The sequence below is a fragment of the Staurois parvus genome, unplaced genomic scaffold, assembly GCF_062004578.1.
Source record: "Staurois parvus isolate SC_StPar_1 unplaced genomic scaffold, SC_StPar_1.0 ptg000047l, whole genome shotgun sequence".
NCBI classification, from domain to species: domain Eukaryota; kingdom Metazoa; phylum Chordata; class Amphibia; order Anura; family Ranidae; genus Staurois; species Staurois parvus.
The window spans coordinates 3,507,262-3,531,353 of NW_028317843.1; the positions used below are offsets into that span (position 1 = coordinate 3,507,262).

The 24,092-nt window shown below is 40.1% G+C and overlaps 1 protein-coding gene across 1 annotated transcript in view; it reads right to left on the reverse strand.

The window, feature by feature from the left end:
* Positions 1-24,092, reverse strand: part of LOC149470393 (fibrocystin-L-like) — a 221,387-nt gene that overhangs the window by 104,599 nt on the left and 92,696 nt on the right. Inside the window, exons 29-39 of the mRNA XM_089664462.1 lie at positions 21,851-21,972; positions 19,740-19,872; positions 19,414-19,606; positions 14,472-14,608; positions 11,489-11,593; positions 8,906-9,091; positions 8,044-8,214; positions 6,872-7,086; positions 4,627-5,611; positions 2,635-2,880; positions 229-378 (exon numbers count right to left, since the gene is read on the reverse strand). Of these exons, the coding sequence (XP_089520588.1) occupies positions 229-378; positions 2,635-2,880; positions 4,627-5,611; positions 6,872-7,086; positions 8,044-8,214; positions 8,906-9,091; positions 11,489-11,593; positions 14,472-14,608; positions 19,414-19,606; positions 19,740-19,872; positions 21,851-21,972 (2,643 nt within the window). The remainder of the gene's footprint in view (positions 1-228; positions 379-2,634; positions 2,881-4,626; positions 5,612-6,871; positions 7,087-8,043; positions 8,215-8,905; positions 9,092-11,488; positions 11,594-14,471; positions 14,609-19,413; positions 19,607-19,739; positions 19,873-21,850; positions 21,973-24,092) is intronic.

Genomic DNA, 24,092 nt, shown 5'->3' on the forward strand with positions numbered 1-24,092 from the left:
CCAAACTTGAAATAGCTTCCTGCCTTTTATCTTTTGAGATATGAGAAATATTGAGAAAATGTAGTGCAAAAAACAAATATGATCATAACCATTTTATGAAGTATAGTACATTATCTAAAAGACTGAATAACATGGTAGACTTTCTAATATACTCTGCTGATCTTTTCAGTGAAGTTGTAGGTGTGATGTGTTCAGATGGTTGATTTGTTGTGTAGTTCAGTCACTTACTATTATTCAAAGGCAATTCACAGAGAAGGATGCTTGCATTAGATCTCACTTGGTCTATATTGCACTCAGAGTTGCAAACCAACACCTTGGATACAGTTTCATCAAACCCAGAGCCAGCAATAGTGAGCATCAATCCACCACCAAAGCTTCCTATACAGCATAAAGAAAGAAATAATTGACTACATAGTAATTTCATAATAAATATACATTTCATAACTATTCAATACCATGTTGTGTCACCTAGGACTTTTTGCTTGATAAATAAGCTTTGCGAGTCACTACCCATAATGTTTGTAACCTGTTTGTAATGTCAGTTTCTATTTGCTGCCTTTCGCAGGGAAAATGTGACATTCTCTAACAGTTCATTCTATAAGAAATAAGCCATAAGAACATTTAACAAAAAGAGTTAAATAACAGTAGGCCAACTGAGAAATAGCCTAACACTATGGGTAAAAACAATGAACTATAAGGGAAAGAAGTACAATGGAGACCGCTACACTGTGTTCAATGTATATGGAGATTCCTGTGCGAATGTCTGAACTTATGAATGTTCAGTCAGGCGAACCTCCATATACAGTGGGAAATTAAACATTTAGCAGCAGTACTACTACTGCTGCTAATTGCACTCCTGATTGTTAGGAAGCTGGCACCCGCATTCAAACAACCAGTGACTCACCACCCTTCCAGGACACTCCTGGCTGACAGGTAAAAATGTAATGTAAATATAATGCAAAGTAAAAAAGGCATCATGTCTCCCCCAGAATGTATTTCAGGTCTTTCACATCTGGTATGGACTTTAAGGGGAATGCCACAAAAAAAATGTCATGGGGTACCCCCCCAAATCACTACCAGACCCTTATCTGAGCATGCAGTGTAATGACAAGGAAAGGGGGGGGGCAAGCATGCGTCCCATACCAGGCAACATGAAACCCGTGTTGAGGAGGACAAGGACCTCTTCTCTACAATCCTGGCCCATGGTTGGGGGGGGGTCTATGAAAGGGGGGCTAATAGGAATCTGGAAGCCTCCTTTAACAATAAGAACACCCCCAGATACCAGTTCTCCCTGTGTGGATGAGAAAGGGGTACCTAATACCCCTACTCATTCACAAAAAAGGGAAAAGGAAATGAAAGCACCATACACAGCTTTTGACAAGGCCTTTAATTAAAAAAAAGACCCACAATAAAAATCCACAGTCAATCATGCAGTCAAATGATTCAGATCCTCTTTTATCACAATAAACAATGCTCGCTGTCACCTCTGATCTCATCATTTCACTCCCAACGAATCTCCCACTCCCTGATGCTGCAATATAACCAAAAGGGTGGGGTCTCCTGGGTGAGACATGAACATATTTGGTCAGTGACATCATGGGGATCCCCAGATTTTAGGATTGGTAGGAGAATCATCAACACTCTTTGATATGCTGAGTGAAAAGATGGCTAAGACAGCTAAAAAAACTAAAATTAAGACAAGAAAGTCAGCTAACTTTAGAGATGATAAGGACGTAGATGTAGTAAACAGCTTCTGCATCTTTGGATCACAGCTGCCCCCCCCTCCCTCAGCCCCTTGCTCTGTCCCTGCTCTCTCTGCTGTCTCTCATTCGTGCCCCTTCCCCCTTCTGCTGAGATGAAAGGCATTCCTAAGGCAAGCTAGAGCCAAGCTACCACCGGGGGGCCCCCCGGTTGCCTAGGTGACTAGGGGTGTCCCACCAGTTTTTTGACCTGCCTTTGAGAAGAGGGGAGAGAAGAGCAGCATGGTTGCAGGTGGGCACACTGCTGGATCGAGATCAGGTTCAGGTAAGTATTTTAGGGGGTGTTGGGGGGAACTGACATGGAAAATGTTTCTACCTTCATGAACAGAGTGCATATAAAACCTTTTATCTTTAAAACCACTTTAAGAATATTGGATAGAGCAAGGAAAACAAATGGATTCTTCAACAAATCAGGCCAAACCTTTCACTAGAAGCCCAGATGACTAGGCTGAAGCTCTCTGGACATAATATTAAAAGAGCCAACTGCCTGTAAAAGACAATTGTTCTTGAAAAAATTGAAGAGGAAAAAAAGGAGAGGACAACCAACAATAAGATGGATGAATGGATACAGTCACAGAAACCATCAATATGCTATGATTTGAGACTGAAGGCTCAAATCATTCTGAAGAATCACAATCCATGTGGTCTCCAGTAGCTGATATTTACTTTTTGACAGAATAAAAATAACCTGACCTCAATAACTCCAGCCCTAGGACTTTCTAAAGCCAGCCATGCATGGATTGAAATTTGACCTTTTTGCAGGGTTCTGCAAATTTCAATCCATGTATGGACAGGCTGATTGTACACAAGTTGATCAATTGACTTGTGTATGGCCAGACTTATTCTTCAGCATTCTACTACTCATGGCACTCACCTTGGTTTGGAGAGATGCTAGTCATACTCAGTTCATATGTAAATTCTGCGCTGGATCTTGCAAAGCCTTTCTTATTCTGTAGCAATATTGGGAATGTTCCTCCCCAGTGGTCTGTCACTGTGCAGTTCAGTAAAGTATCTGATATGAAGTTGATGATACATGTGGCATTTCCAATAGTCACTGTAACATTTGTGGTATCAGAGCCAAATTGTGTGCCAAAAACAGAGATGGTGGTTCCTGATGGCCCTGTTAGTAAAAAGACATAGAAAGAGCTTTAGATATTTGCATAGGTCACACATCAAATATACATTTACAACAGATAATGTATCAGAGCCAGTGGCTTCCCTGTTTGGAAATTTTGTTGTATGTTTTTATTCATTGACAGTAAAGTCTTCTTCTTCTTATTATTATTAATTGGTACATTAAATTTCAACTTGTATAGCTTAATTCCAGGCAGAAATAAAAATACACCAGCTAATGCATTTGTATTAAAATAAATCACTGAATGTATTTTTGAATGTATCTTTCCCATTAAAGTGTTACTAAACCCAGGACCCTGCATTCACGATATCCGGTCTCCCACAGTACACAGAACATGTAAATGCAATTATTTTAGTAAATATAAATTGCTAAATACCTTTTTTCTTCAGTAGTTAGAGCAGTCTTGTGACTTCTACCAGTGTCCAGCGGAGCACTAGTTAAAGCTTGTAGGAGGAGTTTACATTCTCCCCTGAGTGTCCTATGAGGCTGCATAACCCCTGCCCTCTGTCTGGATAGTGTTAATTGGCCCTGTGCTCTCCCAAGAAAAAATAAACTCTCTAGCAATACACACCAAACGAAGCATTTGCAGCTTGCCCCAAGGCTCTTTTCAGATGGAGTTTGGGGACAGTAAAAGAAGGGGAGGATCAGAGAAGACAGGATCAAACATCCTCCTTTTTAAACAGTGTGGAGGAGTAACCCCTTAAGTTCCACAGTGAGTATAACAAGCATGCTTTACTGCATATACAGACTGTTTTTATTGTTGTGGGTTTAGTAACACTTTAAGGGCAGGACAACAGGAACTCTCTAATATAACCCTCCTCAGCAACGTCCTTCTCAGCGTATCTATGTACCTTTCTTTTGCTTCTTCACCAATTTGTTCAGCATTGAGAGCAGAAGTAAGGTATGAGGGAGCATATTTCTCACTCCATGTGTTAGCACTGGGTTAATCAATGCTGCCACATGGTCCATTCTTAGTCCTATGTACTGTAAGTTATTATGCAAGCAGTGACCCACCACCTACACACTGTTTTAGATTGCTCCTGTTGGCTGAATGCAGTGGTGAGAGAGTAAAAGCTACGTGCTTCTTATTTTTTTAAATATAAAAATGTGTCTAAAGCTACCCATACACACTTCTATCTTGTACAATCTTTTAGTCCTACCAACAACTGTGTTTGAGCTTGCCTTCTTGTATACAAATGCAATGAATTATTGTTGAAATACCCTCACAATACAAAGTCTTGGTAAATCAAAAGGAGATCATACAATCAAATTATAAAAAGTATGGTCATATTAATTCTTTTTAAAATTATCAGAAAATTTTTATTCCTGTTCAAACACTTCTAACATATACATAACCCTGCAAACAAAAGACCAAGGTTGGCAACCTGGCTTTTCTCGTTTGTAGTTAAGAGCTTCAGCCTTGTCACATCACTCCCCCAGCTTGTGGCTGGACACTGAAGGAGCAGCAGGAGTACAGTGGTGAGTCATCCTTCTGCTCACTTACTGCAGTCAGGATGTTCCGTTCTAGCTCATATGAACAACAACATAATTTATTGTCTGCTTCTTCCCCAATATGCATGTACAGGGATTGCAAGCGGCTGAAACCAAGTCAGATTTAAGTATCTCTATTAGTTACAGTTACAAATGTAATTATATTTTTGAATGAACACATAAATGCACTGATTGATGTTTTTTATATTTTCTTTATGCGCTACGTTTAAAATATTATACCTGTGCTGGGAGAAATTGACGTAACTGTAGGGGTATCCGCCTCTGAGTAGGAATAGCTGAGTGATGGATAGGATGCGGATGGTATGTAAATGTTTACTGTGGCATTCTTGGCAGTGGAGCTTGCAGGAGTGACACATTGGATACTGCCAGGGGTTACTGTCAGAATAAAGCATGAGGCACCACCAACTTGTACTGTAGTATTCATTGGAGGGAATCCATTACCTTCTATCTGCAAAACTGTCCCACCTAAAATACTTCCAGATGGCGTCAAGAGTACAGCTGTAGCAGGACTATTTATGGTCAAGGAGCCCTGAGCCAAACCTTTACTCAAGATGATAACTTTAACCGCATAGTTACCAGCAGGAATTGGATCTACACTGCATATAATTTCCGTGTCATTGACAGCTAGCACACTGGCTGCCAAACTATCTCCAATATAAACTGCTATGTCATTAATGTCTGCTCCAAATCCACTGCCATACATGTTCAACACGGTCGAAGTGTTTCCTACCACATTTGGGGAAATGCTTGATGCGATCACTGTGATTGGGCTGGTATAGTTGAAGTAGCAGCTTCCCTTGCACATTGCTGTAAATCCATTGACTGTCACCTGGACATTAACAATGTGCGCATAACTGGCTTGTGTGTCACAAATAATGGCTGTGTAATTCATTGAGACGATGCTGTAGCCTAAACCTGTTATGGTGGTGGCGGTGTTGTTTGAAAAGCCAGACCCAACTATGGTTATTCTTGTCATTCCGGAGACAAAGCCATTGTTTGGTATGATGGAATCAATGTGAGGCAGCAAGGCAAATCTCCTGTCCATCTCTTGGTTTATAGCATTGATAGCGTTCCCATAGTTGTTCACTCTTAAAGATACAAGTTCCGCTATTCCAATATTCATGGAGTCCTGAGGATCTATCTTGCAGGTTATTGAAGTTTCATTACCGGACAGAACTGTGCACGGGTACTTTCCAACTGAAACCTAAAAAAATAGATGTCAGTATATTTTTTATTATTAGGTTTGCAGTAAAGATGATATTCCCACTAAAAATTCCTTAAGAATTTGACCAATTCACTTCTTCTGTTTTTCTATTCTATTACTAATAGTGTTTCTAATACCTTCAGCAGAATTACTACATGAAAAACAACAGGTCCTAAAAGTTCACCTACTGTTCTGGGACTATCCCATGATACAGTGCTATCTGGCTTGGATAATATAATAAAAAATGGGACACTCAAGGTATTGATGTATAGACCATGCAGCATATTATGCCTAAAGTGCACCTTTGGCTCATTATTGACTGGCATTAAGAGCAATGGAATGTTTTAATTTCAGTGAAAATTTGGGAAATTTCAGCCACTTTGGCAAAATTAAGGGTTTTTGTTGTTTTTTTAAGGGTGCAGTGGGTTTTAAATGGCTCTTGATGGTTAAGGAAGCTCCTCTTAAATACCCCGGATTTTGTTAATGCTGCAAAAAAACGACCCTCATTAGGGTTATTATTCTATTTTTTTTTGCACAGAAAGAAAAAAGTTAAATAAATAGTAAGAAAGAAAAGAAAAGAAAAAAGAATAATTTTTTTAAAGCAAATATCACATAAGCTGGTCAATGAGCCTTTTTCCCTTTCTATAAAATTTTTTCTAAACCACCCTGCTCATCCCGATTATTGACCGAAAGTTGCAAATCTACAGCATTGTTCTGTTAAATTACTAACATAGACACTATGTTTTGCAAAGTATCACCCAACATGGGAATTAAATCATTATACTATTCTCGTAAAAAGGCAATTTCACCCAAAACCAAAAAAAGAATGATGTAGTAGATTTTGCAGGCACTGCTTTCTTACAATTCTTGGTGATTCCACTAATAAGATCTTCGCACTTGAGTTCCTCTGTTCTCCCTCTTGCTACATACACTCATTTCTCCTGCTGCAGGAGATGTTACCTCAGTCCCTGATAATGGCTTTAACAGAAGTGGGACCTGAAGAACCAGATCTGAGAGATATATAAAAAGCTGGTAAGAGATTGAGCGCCAAAATCTACCCAGAGCTGAATATTAGGTGGACTGACCCTTTAGAATCTAAAAGACCACAGCAATGTTTGCATATACTAAGACTTTTTATCTATCTATCTATCTATCTATCTATCTATCTATCTATCTATCTATCATATTCTAGCTATCCACTCTGTCTGTCTATCTACTGCTGTATCTATTTGTCTCTCCTGGTCACATCCAAATAGTCACCTTGTTGGCACATGTGATGCTGCTGAAGCCAGAACCCAGTATGGTTATGGGGTCATGAATTGTTCCCGAGGTTGGTGTAATGCTGGTAATTGAAGGTGAGTAACAGTTGGAGTACCCAAACCAGATGGAATAGTTACTTAATGTACCATCAACTAGCTGTGGACAACTAGGATCTGGAGTGGCACAGTTAGCAGCTGGTGAAGGTGAAAGGGAAACTAGAGAAAAACAGAAATATAAATTGAACAAAGAACAATGCACACAATCCTGATAATATGCTGTACATATACTCTTTCTTTTAAACATTTGTATCTTTTAAATAAATAGATTTAATCTGAATGTCTGCTTATACTGTTTTTCTACTGTCTCAGTTCAAAAAGCTTCAAACAAGGACAATAATTGAGTCTCATGTAATGTGTACAATAAAGGAAAAAATAGAGTGATCAACAGAGCAGAAGGATTCCTAATTGTAGTAGAGCAGAGGTCCATGCCTCTTCCCACAGGTCCTTAGATATGGCAGGAAATAAATATGTAGATGGAGATCTTATCTTTAGCCACCTCTCGTTGAAATATGGTATTGCAAGAAGAGCTTATAAGAAGTGGAATGAAAAAATGGATTGGCATTATCAGAACCCACAGCAAAGCCAGTGTTTGCTATGTTCAGGAGTTCCTTGAGAAATTACAGTTTTCTTCACCTGCAAACACAATTTGCAGTTCCAAGGATCACTTATCAGTACACTTAGAGGTTGTAGACTGCACACCTGGTTCTAAATAGGAAGCTTGCACCATCACTTCCCTTGTGTGACATCACTGCCCTATTAACTACTATACGTTTTTATTATAGTACTTAATAAAGATGTAAACTAATTCCTTATTGGTCACTGATGTCACAGGGGGCAAAGAATGTCTCCCTATACTCTCCAGTGGCCCTGAAAGTGTTAATGCCATTAGATCCTCCTAGGTAAATTAAGGTCATCCAGGTTGAAGGGTGTCTGTGTTCCTTTTGGAGCATGGCATTCCAAATGGAAAGGCCCATTGCCATAGCCACAGCCACTTTGTTCTATGGTAAGAGGCTCTTTAGGTCAATTTATACCAATTCACTATAGCACTCATCTCTAGTGGTGTGAGTACAACAGTGCAAGGCAAATATTAATTTGGTTACCAAAATTACTTACCTGGTACATAATTAGCCTCAAATCCTCCAACTGTCACCTGTAATGCACTGATGATTTCTTCAAGCGGAGAGACATAGACCACCCCCTGCATGTATAATGTCTGTCCATCATTGACGTAACCACTGCTGAAGTAATAGGTTCCTGCAGATGTGAACTCGTAGGAAAAGACACCTGAGACAAGAAAACACTGTTAAACCATCTCCATACAAACTAAATGAATTTTCACATATGCAATTCCCACTAGGACAGAATTTAAATGCTAGGTATATTTTAAATGATTTGTATAAGCATGTCTCAAATTTATTCCTACACATTCCCTTTCCCCCTCTATAACATGTCCCAGCATTCATTTTTTTTTACTTTTTTCCAGCAAGAAACAGATTTTTATTACACCTGTGCAGGGGCGGACTGAACATTTGGAAACTCGGGCACTGCCTGAAGGCCCGGGGTCAGTAGGGTACCCCATGAGATGCCCCTGGCACTTTTTTCATTCCTTTTTTGAGTTTGGGCAAGGACACAGGGGCCCCATGATCCCCTATTGCCCGGGGGCCCCATGAGTTGTCAGTCCAGACCTACACCTGTGACATCATTACTAGCTTGTAAAAATGTGTTCTAGGCCAGTTTTTTATGTAGGCATGCCCCACTCCCCTACCCCAGAACTACACCTCCAAAGAGCCCTTTTCCTACATAAAATATCTGAAATAGAAGGTTTAATTACTTTCCTAGTCAGCTCATATTCACTAAAATGTATGCAAAAACTAAGGTATAAGGCACACTTCTTGATGAAATCCAGAATCTGCATAGATTCAGTCAAAAAGACAACTGGTAGTTTGTTACAATAATGAATGAACTTCATACAAACCTGATGGCGCTCGAGGTCCACTGTTGAAGGCATGGCCATCATAGGTAAGGTTGCTAGGACCTGACACTGAAAATACTCTATATCCAATACCCATTATTAAGGGCTGAGAGTTCCATATCCAGACTACAGTGTCACCTACAGATATATCCAGCCTTGATGGAGACCAAGCATAGCCAGCACCATATTCTGAAATAACATTTTTCATGTTACTAGATTCAAATGTTTCACAACAAAGGTGTGCAAGAATATAATACACAGTAACTATTTACCTGCAATCAGCCATTCTCCCCAGGACAGATTAGTGGCCACTACATCCAAATTTATCCAAGTGGCAACAGTGTACTTTTTTGTATTAATTTTTCACTTACTGTGGGAAATACATCTGACATTCCAGAAAATGTGTAAGATGCTAAATATTTCTTGGCCATCTTAGCTTTTCATAGCGAAGATCCGAAAAACAGACCACTGGACAGGAAAGATTTAACTCTTTTCTTTACAGGGAGCTCTTTTTTAAGATGACTGAAAAAATCTTCAGCATTTGTCACACTTCTGGGAATGTGAGATGCCTGCACCCCTGCAGAATGCTATGGCTCCAACACAAGGGCATAAGGAATGAACCATAGCATGCAGCAGGCGATTAAAGATATGAAACTCTTAGAAGTGTGTTGAATGTTGAAGACTTTTGAGCCAGGTAAGTTCTTGAAGATTGCAAAGATCTATGGCACAGGCAGCAGGACAGGTAAATGTTAAATAATTTCTTCACAGAGAGCTGTTTTGTTACATTTTCTACTGTAGTGATAGAGTCACTTGCCTATGGGTTTCCCATTTCTCCAAGTCACATTTTGGCGACATTGTATGGCCACTCTCTCCTACCTTAATATGTCAGACCAATCAGTGACAGCATTGGACACAGACATAGCACAATGATCTTAATGCAGGGTAGGCTAAGTTGCTAATACAACCAAGTGGCTATACACTCACTGGCAAATCTATTAGGTATACCTGTTCAATTGCTTAGTAATACAAATTTACAATCAGCCAATCACATGGCAGCAACTCAGTGCATTTAGGTATCTAGACGTGGTAAAGATGACTTGCTGAAATTCAAACCAACCATCAGAATGGGGACTAAATGATATTTAAGTGACTTTAAACATGGCATGGTTGTTGGTGCCAGACAGGCTGGTCTGAGTCTTTCAAAAACTGCTAATCTACCACCTCTAGGGTTTCCAGAGAATGGCCTGAAAAAGAGAAAATATCCAGTGAGTGGCAGTTGTGTGGACCAAACAAATGCCTTGTTGATGTCAGAGGTCAGAGAATTGGGCTAAACACCCAGTGTGCATGGGCAAACTGGTTCCAAATGATAGAAAGGCAATAGTAACTCATGTCAAAATTATTTCACACAGTGCGGCTTTTCACTCCTCTTATCCACTATTGCATGAAAATATACACATACAGAAAAAACAATTGATCAAAAATTAAATTATAAATTATAAGCGGTAATGTCCACTTTCAGTCTTCTATTTACACTGCATAGTGCAGGAGTACTGTAGGAAAAGCATGCAGTCCAAAAAAAAGAATCATGTCCATCTATGTGGGAATATAACTTTGAGCCTGTATGAGGCACACAAGTGCTATATGACCTTACTTAACAGTTTGGTCATTTTTTCCAGGTGAGAGCAAATCTGGTGGAGGGCACTGGTTTTCTTGCACAAAGAACATTGAAACTGGACATTATCATTTATAATTTATCTTAATTTTTGATTAATTGTTTTTTCTGTATGTGTATATTTTCATGCAAGAGTGGATAGGAATAGTGAAGCGCAGCACTGTGTGAAATAATTGTGGTCACACAACATACTGGATATGGGAGTGTGATTAGTGGGGGCGATTCACTGAGATTTTGTTTTTTTATTTTAATTTATCACATAGCAGCCTCACAAGGTTTTGGTATTCATATTAGTAACTCATGTCAATATGGACCAAAATCTCCGAGGAACGTTTCCAACACCTTGTTGAATTTATGCCACGAAGAAATAAGGCAGTTCTGAAGGCAAACAGGGGTCCAACCTGGTACTAGCAAGGTGTACCTAATAAAGTGGTTGGTGAGTGTATAGTTCTTTCTTCTTGAAATGGAATGAGTGCAGGACAGCTTAGTGGAACCACCAGTCTCTTTGCAGCTGATTTGGCATGAAAGAATATTCTCTGCAGACCGCTGATTATGCACTGTATACAAGGGGTATCTTTCCATATTAAACAGTTATCACACTGCCACATTTAAAATTTTAATTTTCATCATAACAATCACTAACATGATTGTATCTAACAAAGATAAAGCCTGCCCAAAGAGAACCATCTGTGCCAGAAGCAGTGTGATTCCTAAATATTTGTCAAGGTAGAGGAGTCATCAAACTTTGTTGAGAAAGAAAAAAAATGCATATACATAAAATTAAGTTAATGTAATAGTTTTTTTAAACTATTGCAGGAAAGAATAACTCGATTACAGGTGAGATCATGCAGTGTAAACAAGTACCTTTTTTTATGTATGTCTCATATTTAAGAAGAGAACTCTACTTCACTTACGTGCATTGCTTCCTTCATTGGTGACAGTGAAGACTTTCCCAGGTCTCTGAATCACACAGGTCAACTCAGTGGGTGAACTAACAGAGACATTGCATGGGAGGGAGCCTGAGTGTGAGAAATAATATGAAAAGAAATTACAAACATAAAAAATAAAAACTTCTCAAAAAGCTTACTTCCAGGTTTCAAATTTTGAACAACTAATAATAGTTTCCATAAAAAAAAGTCAACTTACTACTTACAGTATATATAAATGTAACGTGTACTTTAACCTCCCTAGCGGTCTGATTATGTCCATATTTCTGTGCTCAAAGCGGTACATTTTTTTGCATGTAAATGTTTTTTTTTTTTAATTGAAGGCCTGTAATTTTTAGGAATAACTCACTGAAATCTGTCCGAACAAGAGTCTAGTAAACATCCCGGGTAGGATAAAACTTGAAACACAAAATCATAAATTATAATTTAATAAATAATCATAAAAAATATTAATATAATAATACATTTAATTCAATAATGTAATCAAACCAAAAACACTGAAATTTGAAATATAGCGCCAAGTTCGCACATCGCTGAGCAAAGTTGCAAAATCGTTTTCAGTGTCTGATGACGAACTTCCCAACGAATCATTATTACTCAACTCTGCAAGTGGTTCTGATTTACTATCGCTGTTCTCTAGCTGGTCTAAAACCGCTTTTGACCTAAAGGGACGCTTTTTGGACACCATGGATGTTTCTCAGTTTCCAGGCAGAAAGAACAGTAAAAATGCAGGCATGGCACAGGACAAAGCACTCGGGACAAAATGTATGTGAAATGGTTTGATACAGTAATGTTATACTATGTGATTTTAGTAAATGTCACTTTTTGTCATTTTCAAATTTCCCGCCGTTCTGTCCCCATACGTCCCGGCGCTCGCAGGGGACGGAACCCAGATGACAGATGCCGGCATCCGCCGGAGGACATTGCCGGGGACACTGCAGGAGGGACATCGCGGGAGTGCAGGACAAGGTAAGTGATCGAGGGATCCTGGAGCAGCGCCACATGGTAAGCCCGAGTGTAGCTCAGGGTTACCGCTTGTGGTACTGAAACTTTACCCCGAACTACACTCGGGAATACCGCCAGGCAGGTTAAAGTATAACTAAAGGCAAACCTTTTTTTTTTTAGTTTTGGATAAAGTGGATAGGGATTAGAACCCCTGTCAGTTTTTATTGCTGTCTGTGCACCCGTTGAGGAGATTCAGCCTCTCTATAAGTCCAGTTTACCAATATTATTGAAAGTAATGAAAATCCCACATTTCGAGTTGTCAACAGAAAATTAATAGGGGATAAATCTTCCAATGGGGGCACTAGTTCTGGCTACCTGGGAAGGGATTCCCTTAATTTGCAGGGATTTCCTTTCACTTCGTGCTTGGCTATGGGACAGGAAGTGAAGGGAAATCTTCAAATATAGGACACAGATGGCAAAAAAAAAAATCTGACAGGGGTTATAACCTTCCCTTTCTCTATCCAAAACTAAAAAATGTTTTGCCTATACTTTAATAGAATACATTACTTTGGCCATTCAGGGAAAAGAAACAGGTTCTCTTGACAGACTGATACACCCACTGAGTCCAATCAAGTTTCTTACTTTAACTGAAGTCTTGTGAAGAGGGAGTGTTTCCTGACTCCTGAAACGCATGTGGTATTAAATCATTTTAGATAATGTATTATTTTGTCAGGTGCTCATTCTATTTATGTTTTTTTCTAGTAACTCACTAGGTTCCCACTAGAGGATAGCTCGATTTTTTTTGTGAGCAGCCTAACTTGAGTCAGTGAGCTCTCTGATTGTTTTTTTTCTTCTCACCACCTTATATGAACTAAGAATGAAGTCCAAATGCCTCTTGGATGCTTTTTCAGTGTCAGAGCTCTCACTCTGTTGGTGCCCTTAGAAATATCATGTGCTTCTGGGTGTGAAGGACCTTTTCTGAGAATCTCCCCAAGATGCAGCGACTTAATGTGAGCAGCCAATCATTAGGCCAGAACATTATGGCATATGGAGTGGGAGGGCATTGTGGTAAAGGTATCAGTGGGTGGGTGTCCTGTCAAGAGAACCTGTAAATTTTTCATGAGTGGACAAAGTGACAAATTCTCTTACATTTTACAAAAATTGACAATTCAACAACAATTTCAACATCATACTGCCCCAAATTACATCACTGACCTAATATCCAAGTACCACCCAACACGCACACTCCGCTCCTCTCAAGACCTCCTTCTCTCTAGTTCCCTGGTCTCCTCCTCTCATGCCCGCCTCCAGGATTTCTCCAGGGCATCACCCATCCTCTGGAACTCCCTACCCCAATCCATCAGACTATCACCTACTCTCCTCTCATTTAGGCGCACCCTGAAAACCCACCTCTTCAGGGAAGCCTACCCCACCCCTTGCTAATTGCCGACCTCCTCCACTCTTCCTACCACTCCATCCCCCACAGCTATCTCCTCCTGTGCCACCATCCCCTCCCTCCTAGATTGTAAGCTCGAAAGAGCAGGGCCCTCGAACCCCTCGTGTATCACATTGTATTGGTATTGTTCTGTCACATGTTCTGTCCCCCTTTGTAATGTACAGCGCTGAGCGAACTATTGGCGCTTTATAAATACTGTATAATAATAATAATAATAATAATAATAACTTTGGACCAAGAACAACAATTTTTCTGGATTTCCAGAAAACTATGGAAATTCACACATCTAAATGGACATAATTCACTTTCATTCACACCTCTCACAATGATGTATTTCAGCACTATGACATCAATGCATTGTACAAATAATCAAAATAAATGCACTGCCATTGCTGACCTCCTTGGGTGAATTCTAGTTGCATGACTACAGAGTTTCTCATTTTGAAGTTTACACATACTGTGAACTCCTTTCAGCGAGAGACTGGGATTGCTTTCTCTACAGCTGAAAAACGTGTAAGCATGAAAGGCCATGTAACAAAGCTAACTTACCTATTTGTACATGAATATCTTGCGAGTTAGAACTGAATCCAGACCCTCTCAATGTGACTTGAGATCCTCCGTACACTGATCCATACTTTGGAGAGATGCTGTTCACATCTAGAATGTACTTTATTGATGCATCAATGCTGAAATCAAACCAAAAGCCATTATGCTTATACTTTTCAGACTTCAAAATCTCCTGACTGCACCCCCATTGGACTAGAAGTACACCCCACTGCTGAAGTCTACTCTGTGCTCTCTGTGTAAGCATGGCTTACAGCTCCAGCCTCCAGAACCCAGTTGCCTGTGCAATGCTAAGTGCCTTATTGGTATATGGTGTGGCCACTCCCACTCTCAGCCCAATTTCTGTTGTGCAGCAGATTTTGAAAAGTTGAAGGAAACTTGTATAGAAAGAAATATGATGGCTGGAACTGTTGACCTCAGATGGAGCCAGGAGAACACAGTGATTACTGCTAGTGGCTATAATAGCCCCTAGCAATAATCACATGTATAATACAACACTCAGGTTGTACCCAAGGTGATTGATCAATCAAATTGGGCATATTCAGGCTGCCCATACATGGCTCAAAATTCAGTCAGTTCCTGCTGAACCGTTTATGGCCGGCTTTAGCCTGACTGTATTGGGCTTTGATACTAGCATGCAGCTAGAGAAGCCAGAGGAAGCAATAATTGCATAACAAGCACCGATTTGTATAGTTAGATGCAGGCCTGTGACTACACTTCTATGTCCCAGCAACACAAGAAATGTACAACTGATAAAGTCAGTACAATACAAAACAATACTAATTACTGTTGGTACGTGAAAGATAACATCATGAAGAAGCCGTCTACTCCTAAGTCCTCATGCACACTGGACAATTTTACAGCTGCTGTTTTCGGCTTTTGGCATTTTTTTCCACAGCCAGTAAACTCCCCAGCATGTTATCCTATGTGTCCATGCACACATAGGCTTTAACCACTTGACCTCCAGAGGATTTACCCCCCTTAATGACCAGGCCTCTTTTTGCTACTCGGCGCTGCACTAATTCAACTGATAATTGCGCGGTCATGAAATGCTGCACCCAAATGAAATTTACTTCCTTTTTTTCACACAAATAGAGCTTTCTTTCGGTGTAATTTGATCACCTGTGCGCTTTTTATTTTTCACGCTATAAACAAAAAAAAGCCAAAAATTTTGAAGAAAAACTATATTTTTTACTTTCAGCTATAAAAAAATATATAGTAAACTCAAAGTTGGTTATAAATTTAGGCCAAAATGTATTCTGCTACATGTTTTTGGTAAAAAAAATCCCAATGAGTGTATATTGATTGCTTTGTGTGGAAGTTATAGCGTCTACAAACTATGGTATAAATACTGCAATTTACACCATTTTTCTGCTATACAGCGCTGCGCTAGTTTAACGGACAATTGCGCGGTCATGCAATACGGTACATAAATGAAGTTAACATCCTTTTTTTCCCCACAAATTGAACTTTCTTTTGGTGGTATTTGATTGTCTGTGCGTTTTTTATTTTTTGCGCTATAAAAAAAAAGGCTGACAATTTTGAGGGAAAAAAACAATATTTTGGACTTTTTGCTATAAAACATGTCCAGTAAAAAAAAAAAGAAAAATCAAATTTAGTCATAAATTTCTGCCAAAATGCATTCTGCGACATGTCTTTGCTAAAAAAAAAACCCCAATACCTGTAAATTAATTGGTTTACGTGAAAGTTATAGCGTTTACAAACGGCAGGAAAGATAATGGGATTTTTAGGGGTTTTTTTTATACTAATAATGGCGGCGATCAGCGAATTATGGCGGGACTGCGGCGGACATTCTGACATTGGGGGGTACTGACTTGGGGTCACTGACATCCCCAAAAACACTAATACAGTGATCAGTGCAAAAAAAAAAACACTGACACTGTACTAATGGCACTGGGGAGGAAGGGGTTAACTTTATTTTGCAGGGAAGGGTTATCTGTGTGAGGGGGAGTGTTTTACTAGGGGGCGGGGGTGTGTGCTGGACGGGACAAGGCTGATCGAGAGAGAGAAACTCTTCTTTCTCGATCAGCTCATCCTCGAGCTGTCAGGGAAGTGACAGACAGCACAGCTACTGCAGCTGTGCTGTCTGTCACTGTTTGCCGCCGATCGACGGGAAACAGCCGGTAAAGACCGGCTGTGACCCGGCGACTGACATCCGCGGCGGTGATCGGTGGGACAAATAGGGCGGCGGCGCGCCCCCTATCTGTTTACAAAACACGCGTTTTAAAACGTGGTTTTGCCTGCCAGTGCCGCCCTGCCGCCATATTTCTACAGTGGCAGTGCGGCAAGTGGTTAATCAACATTTTTTTGCAAGGTTGTTTTTTGGATGTAAAAAAGCCCCAGAACTAGTGGGTTTCTAGAGGAGTTTGTTTTAGCTCTAATGCTGGTAAACATGCAAAAACTCGGTAAAACGCGTCAAACCGGTGTTTTGTGGCATTTTCTTGAGCAAAAATTTTATATTTTTCCCTGTAAAAAATGCTAAAAACAGCAAACACAGAAAATAGCGGCAAAACCGTTAAAAAATACGGAAAAACTTGCATTTTTAATGTGACTTTATACAGCTTAAAACGCCCAGTGTTCATGAGGACTAATGGATATAGAATGCAAAAGTGTCTGCCCACTAGCATGCAGGAAACAATCAAAAACTGGCAGGAGCAACAGCAATCAGGACTTGGTACCTTCATCAACGGCTAAGAGGAAAAAGAAATAAGACAGAAAGGTACTTAGCTGTAACTGTAATTGGCATAGCTGTGAATTCTCTTTAATGTTAAACTCCAGGCAGATATAAAGGTTAATGCAGTTCTGTATTCATTATTACACCTTTAATTGTATTTTAAGCTGAAGTTTAAATTTGACTTGGTATCAGTGTCTTGCTGTCTAGGTACAGCAGAGTCCGGACTTGGGGAGAGAGGAGCAGCACAATCATCCATTCAGTTGTGTTGCAGTGAATTGGCATTCTGATATGAGGAGAGACCAGAGAGATGAGGTACTCAATCTGCTACTTTTCTCTTCACTGTCCAGTCCTGTGCTGTGCTACTGAACTGCAGCCAAAAAAATCAGACCTGGCATGGCAGAGCTGTGTAAATATCAGGACTGGGGGCACAGAAATAAAATTATTTGGGAGATAAAACAGCTTTGAGTTCAACTTTAGGCTAAGTTTAGACTTACATGGCTCTGAAAAGTGATCTACGCTTGGATCGTTTTTCAGAGGTGTTTGACAGGCAGTGAGAAGGTGATATGATGCTTCCTCACTGCCTATTTTGATTCTGAAAATTCTGTACCAACGCATTTGCTTTGAGTCCCCATTTGCTTCAATGAGTCGTGTGTGGTGGTAGTGCTACCCACTGAACATGCTGGAAGTAAAAGTTATGCAGGAGGTGCGAAACAAAGCATCACAATCCCACGATGTGAATACCCCAATCCATTGTCTTTGCAGCTTGAATCTTCTGATGGTAGCTGTCAAAATTTAAAAAAAATGCGATCTTGTGGGACTCCGCCCTTCCAGCCACGTCACTCATTCACAGTTATCTTTGAATGAGAAACTACAAGTCCTGACTGCCATAGCAGCTGTGGACTTGTAGTTCTCAATGAACTACTACAGCGCTGTGGAGCACCGTGGTAGTTCATTGAAGCTTCCTGTCAGTATACCTGCTTGTTCATACATACCATACAACAGTGGTGTACGTATGTGCGTGCTGCCCTAGGCAACACAAAAATTGGCTCCCCCCCCACAAAGAGACCCTGACACTGAGAAATACCCCCCTCCCCCACGAAAAGAGCCTGACATTGACTAACAACACCCCCTCCCAGAGAGTCTTCCACTACCACCCATACTCTGGCAACCCCCTACCCTACCCCGGCAAGAGAGAAGACACTCATCTTCACAGCTCCGGACATCCCCGGGAACAAGAGTCAGGCTCTGCATACACCATCAAGCAACCCCTCTCAGATCCCACATGGTCCCCATGCTGCGTGTGTCCTTTATTCCATCCCTTCTTTTGGGGGGGGACTCTGCCTAATACCACTGCCCCCCTGAAAAAATGCTGCCCTAGGCAAATACCTTGTTTGCCTTGTAGTAAATATGCCCCTGCCGTACAGACAAGCAGATATACTGATAGGTCTGCAGGAGACTTGCATGGCACCAGCAGGGGCGGACTGACAACCCATGGGGTCCCCGGGCAACAGGGGATCATGGGGCCCCTGTGTCCTTGCCCAAACTCAAAAAAGCCTATGAAAAAGGTACCAGGGGCATCTCATGGGGCCCCCTACTGACCCTGGGCCCTCGGGCAGTGCCCGAGTTTCTAAATGGCCAGTCCGCCCCTGGGCACCAGTAATCTGCTGATCGCTGGTGCAATGCTTTCCATGCTCCTGCAACAAAAAATAAGAAATGCATATTTCTTTTACCTCCAATAAAATGTGCATTTATTATTTTTTAGCAAAAGGTGAACTCATCCTTTAAACAGATAACGATACAGCCAAAGACACTTGATGGCGATGCCAAATAGAGCTCGCAGCGCAGGCGAGACACAAAAATGACATAAAAGTAGTATACATCAACAACATGTAAAGCAGTTGTAGCAAGTCCAAGTATCCCAATCCACCCTTGAAAGCGAAGTACTAGGATATGTCAACAGTAGGAGCAAAGGGATGTAAATGTTGATTCTGCAGGAGCAGTCCAAACGCACAGCCATGTGTTTTTAACACCCCCCAACTGCAGGTCTAAATGAGCCCTTAATCTTTCAAGTGCTTAGGGAAATATACAGGATTTAAAAGAGAGGCTGAGATCTCAGGGCACCCCCAGTAGTTTTCCAAGCCCCCTCCTTCATAGCAGAAGAGAAATAGAACAATTTCACCTAATTCCACAGAGAACCAAGCACAAGGCACAATGTTATTTTTGCCACAGTACCTGGAGACTGCAAATCCCCATTCTGCAACATGAACCAGGACTGGGTAAGTCCCAGGAGGAAGAGCAGGAAGGACACATGTAATGTTTGTCGGCGTCCATTCTATCTGTTTACAGGATGATTTTCCAATGAACACAGTGTTGTCTGCTGACGCGCTGCTAAAGTCCGATCCTAGAATAGTCAGACTTGTGTTACCTGTAAAAAAAAGCAGACAATTGTATATACATTTATTAAAGCTTCCATTAACAGGAATCATTTCTTCTGATTTGATTACAGAATCTTGACAAATAAAATATGCAATAAAAAGGAATGAAGTGCATGCTCTCACCCAGAACACTGCTGATGTTAGGGCTGATTCCGGTTATAGTTGGAGCTGAGACTGAAGTGAATTCAAATGTATTCGGTAAGGTGCTATTAAAGCCACCGGAGAAAACAACAACATTAGCAAGCCCAGCAGATTCCTGCAAAGAAGGTTTAGGAAATTAGTGTGTAGGTCAGCTATACCTCTGAGAAAAATATGACATGCAGTATGTGTTTAAGAATTTTAGAACATGGCGGATGCTATTTAAAACACATAGGGGTGTGAAAAGTAAACACATAGGGGTGCAAAAATGCATAGGTGTGTATCAAGCCTTGGCCCTGGTTCACACTGGTGCAACTTGCCATGTGATTTGACAGTTTGAAATCGCATGACAAGTCACACCCTATTGTCGGCAATGTTGAAATCGTCGAAAGTAGTGCAAGAACTATTTTCAAAGTTGAACGGTTCGTTCAACTTTCAAAATAGTTCTTGTACTACTTTTGATAATTTCAGGTGCAACTTGCATAAACATCTGTGCATGAATTCGTACAGATGTTGGGAATGTTGCACCTGAAATCACACAGACCGGTGGTTATGAAATCACAAAATCATGTTTTCAAAGTCACATTCAGTGTGAACCAGGGCTTAGAAAGAGAACATAACCTATAATAAAAGACCTAACCTATACTAAAAGACCTAACCTAACCTAACCTATACTAAAAGACCTAACCTAACCTATACTAAAAGACCTAACCTAACCTATACTAAAAGATCTAACCTAACCTATACTAAAAGACCTAACCTAATCTATACTAAAAGATCTAACCTAACCTATACTAAAAGATCTAACCTAACCTATACTAAAAGACCTAACCTAATCTAACCTATACTAAAAGACCTAACCTAACCTATACTAAAAGATCTAACCTAACCTATACTAAAAGACCTAACCTATACTAAAAGACCTAACCTAACCTATACTAAAAAACCTGACCTAACCTAAACTAAAAAACCTAACCTATACTAAAAGATCTAACCTAACCTATATTAAAGACCTAACCTAACCTATACTAAAAGACCTAACCTATACTAAAAGACCTAACCTAACCTAACCTGTACTAAAAGACCTAACCTATACTAAAAGATCTAACCTAACCTATACTAAAAGACCTAACCTATACTAAAAGACCTAACCTAACCTATACTAAAAGACCTAACCTAACCTATACTAAAAAACCTAACCTAACCTAAACTAAAAAACCTAACCTATACTGAAAGACCTAACCTATACTAAAAGGCCTAACCTAACCTATACTAAAAGACATAACCTATACTAAAAGACCTAACCTAACCTATACTAAAAGACCTAACCTAAGCTAATCTATACTAAAAGACCTAACCTAACCTATACTAAAAGACCTAACCTATACTAAAAGACCTAACCTAACCTATACTAAAAGACCTAACCTACACTAAAAGACCTAACCTAACCTATACTAAAAGACCTAACCTAAACTAAAAGACCAAACCTAACCTATACTAAAAGACCTAACCTGTACTAAAAGACCTAACCTAACCTATACTAAAAGACCTAACCTATACTAAAAGACCTGACCTAACCTATACTAAAAGACCTAACCTATACTAAAAGACCTAACCTAACCTATACTAAAAGACCTAACCTATACTAAAAGACCTAACCTAACCTATACTAAAAAAACCTAACCTGTACTAAAAGACCTAACCTATACTAAAAGATCTAACCTAACCTATACTAAAAGACCTAACCTAACCTATACTAAAAGATCTAACCTAACCTATACTAAAAGACCTAACCTATACTAAAAGATCTAACCTAACCTATACTAAAAGACCTAACCAAACCTATACTAAAAGACCTAACCTATACTAAAAGACAACCTAACCTATACTAAAAGAACAGGAATATTGGATGAAATCCTTTTCACAATAATGAGCTGTCCTTTATTGGCTGACCTGAGTGATTAAAGCTGCATGGTTACATAGGCCCAGCTTATTCTGCTGAATAATCAATTTTTGAAATATCCAGAGGGCCTAACTGTTCCACCATCAAATATGGACCTGCCAGGAACCAGGAGCCCTGCAGACCCTGTACTTACCGCTGAAGTCCTGCACTGAATCATAGTCAGGTTGATGAAGTTAATAGTGCAGGCATTGCCACCAATTTCCACCGCGGAGTCACCGCCAAATCCCCGGCCATGAATTGTTACCAGTGTGCCCCCTGGTGGTAGAAGGCAGAGTAAACCTCACACTAAACACATGCAGCTACTGATGATTTGCATTTTATTTTATAAAGTGTTGTTCTGTAATACAGACATGGCGATAGTACACATTTAATAGCATTCTGCATTGTTTGTTTTACATTGTTGTATACATGCCTGGCATGTCACAAACTAAAAGCAAAAATACAATTAAAAAAAAAAAAGCTGGTCAATTTAATTATTTAAAAAATCAGTCATGCTAATGCCAAGTAACTTTGCCTAGGCTAAGATGATGTCATCAGTCTGCTATGGGCAGGAGGAAGCATTTTCTCAGAAGCAACATTTTCATACTTAAAGTGTTACTAAACCCCGCACCCTGCATTCACTATATCTGGTCTCCCACAGTACACACAACATGGAAATGCAATTATTTTAGAAAATAAAAACTGCTAAATACCTTTTCTCATCAGCAGTTAGAGCAGTCTTGTGACTTTAGCAGAGCACTGGTTAAAGCTTGTAGAAGGAGTTTTCTTTCTGCTCTAGGAGGTTGCAAAACCCCTGACCTATGTCTAGACAGCGCTGATTGGCCCTCTGCTGATCACATGCACTCTTCCATGAAAAAAAAAACCTCTCTAGCAATACACAGCAAACTGAGCATGTGCAGAAGGGCTACAGGTTCAGTCTCTCTTATCAGCATGGACATTTGAACAAGAGGAGGGGTAGAAAAGTCAGGATCAAATGGCCTTTTTACACAATGCAGATGATTAACCCCTTAGGTTCCACAGTGAGTATAACAAGCATGTTTTATTTCATATACAGACTGATTTTACTGTTGTGGGTTTAGTAACACTTTAAATTATGGTTTATCTGCCTCTTGGAAATTTAGACTATAACTAAAGGTCAAATTTGTTTTTTTGAAGTTTTGGTTAGAATGGAGAGGGATTGTTTTTTATTAAGTGTTCTTGCATGGCCACTTACTGTTATCTCACATATATATTCGTATTATTGTAGCCAAATTTACCACCCTAACTCCTCCCACAGTTTTTACACTACATAGACAGTAATATACCGAAACGTGCGGATTGTTCCCGATTGGTGTGCTATTACTTTGTGGAACGTTTCGCCGAATGGTTCACGAAATATCTGCGTTTTTGTGGTGAAATTGGTCCCATAGGAATGAATGGCGGAATGTTTAAAACTAGAGTGGGAGCTGACAAAACCTTTTCACAGTTACTCCAGCCACTCCAACCACACAACAGTTACTCAAGCCACTCCACCCAGTTACTCTGCCCACTCCATAAAGTTACTCTGCCCAGTCCAACCTTTTCACAGTTACTCCAGCCACTCCAACCACACAACAGTTCCTCCAGCCATTCCAACCAGTTACTCCGCCCACTCCAGTTGTAGACTACTGGTGGAGGCAAAAACACTTCACACAATTTCCCCAGAAATTGTAGCTTTTTCTAGTTTCTGTCTGTATCTCCATTAGGTAGATTCACCCTCTCTAGTTGTCATGTCTCCAAAGAACAAAAGGTATACCACTTAGGGAAACAATCCAGATCAATCCACGACAGGTGCAGGCTCTGGCTCGCCACCACACACGATGCAATAGGAAGAAGGGTCAGCATCACACCGGAGGATAGATGAATATAGTGTGTATTTATTGATCCATAGGACACACAAAACACCAGGACATGAATACAGGACTTGTTAATGCGTTTTACATGATCTTCCAATGGGGGTACTAGTCCTTTGAAAACCAGTAAAGTCATCACTTTGGGGGGATTTCCTCTCACGTCCTGTTGTGTTTATGGGACAGGACGTGAAGGGAAATCTCCCAAATAGAACACAGATGGCAATAAATCTGACAGGGGTTATAACTTTCCCTTACTCTATCCAAATGGGAAAAAATTGCCTTTAGTTCTACTTTAAATACATCTCATTTACATTAATGTATAACTTTCTGACGTCACAAATTGACAGCAAAAAAGCATTTTAATTTTTTTTTAAAGCTGTTCATTTTATCATTAAAAAGACAGTCAAGCTAAAGTCAAGAGATTTTGCCTAGGCTAAGATGATACCATCAGTCTGCTGCAGGCAGGAGGAAGCCTTGCCTCAGTCTTCTCTCCCCTAGATTGCA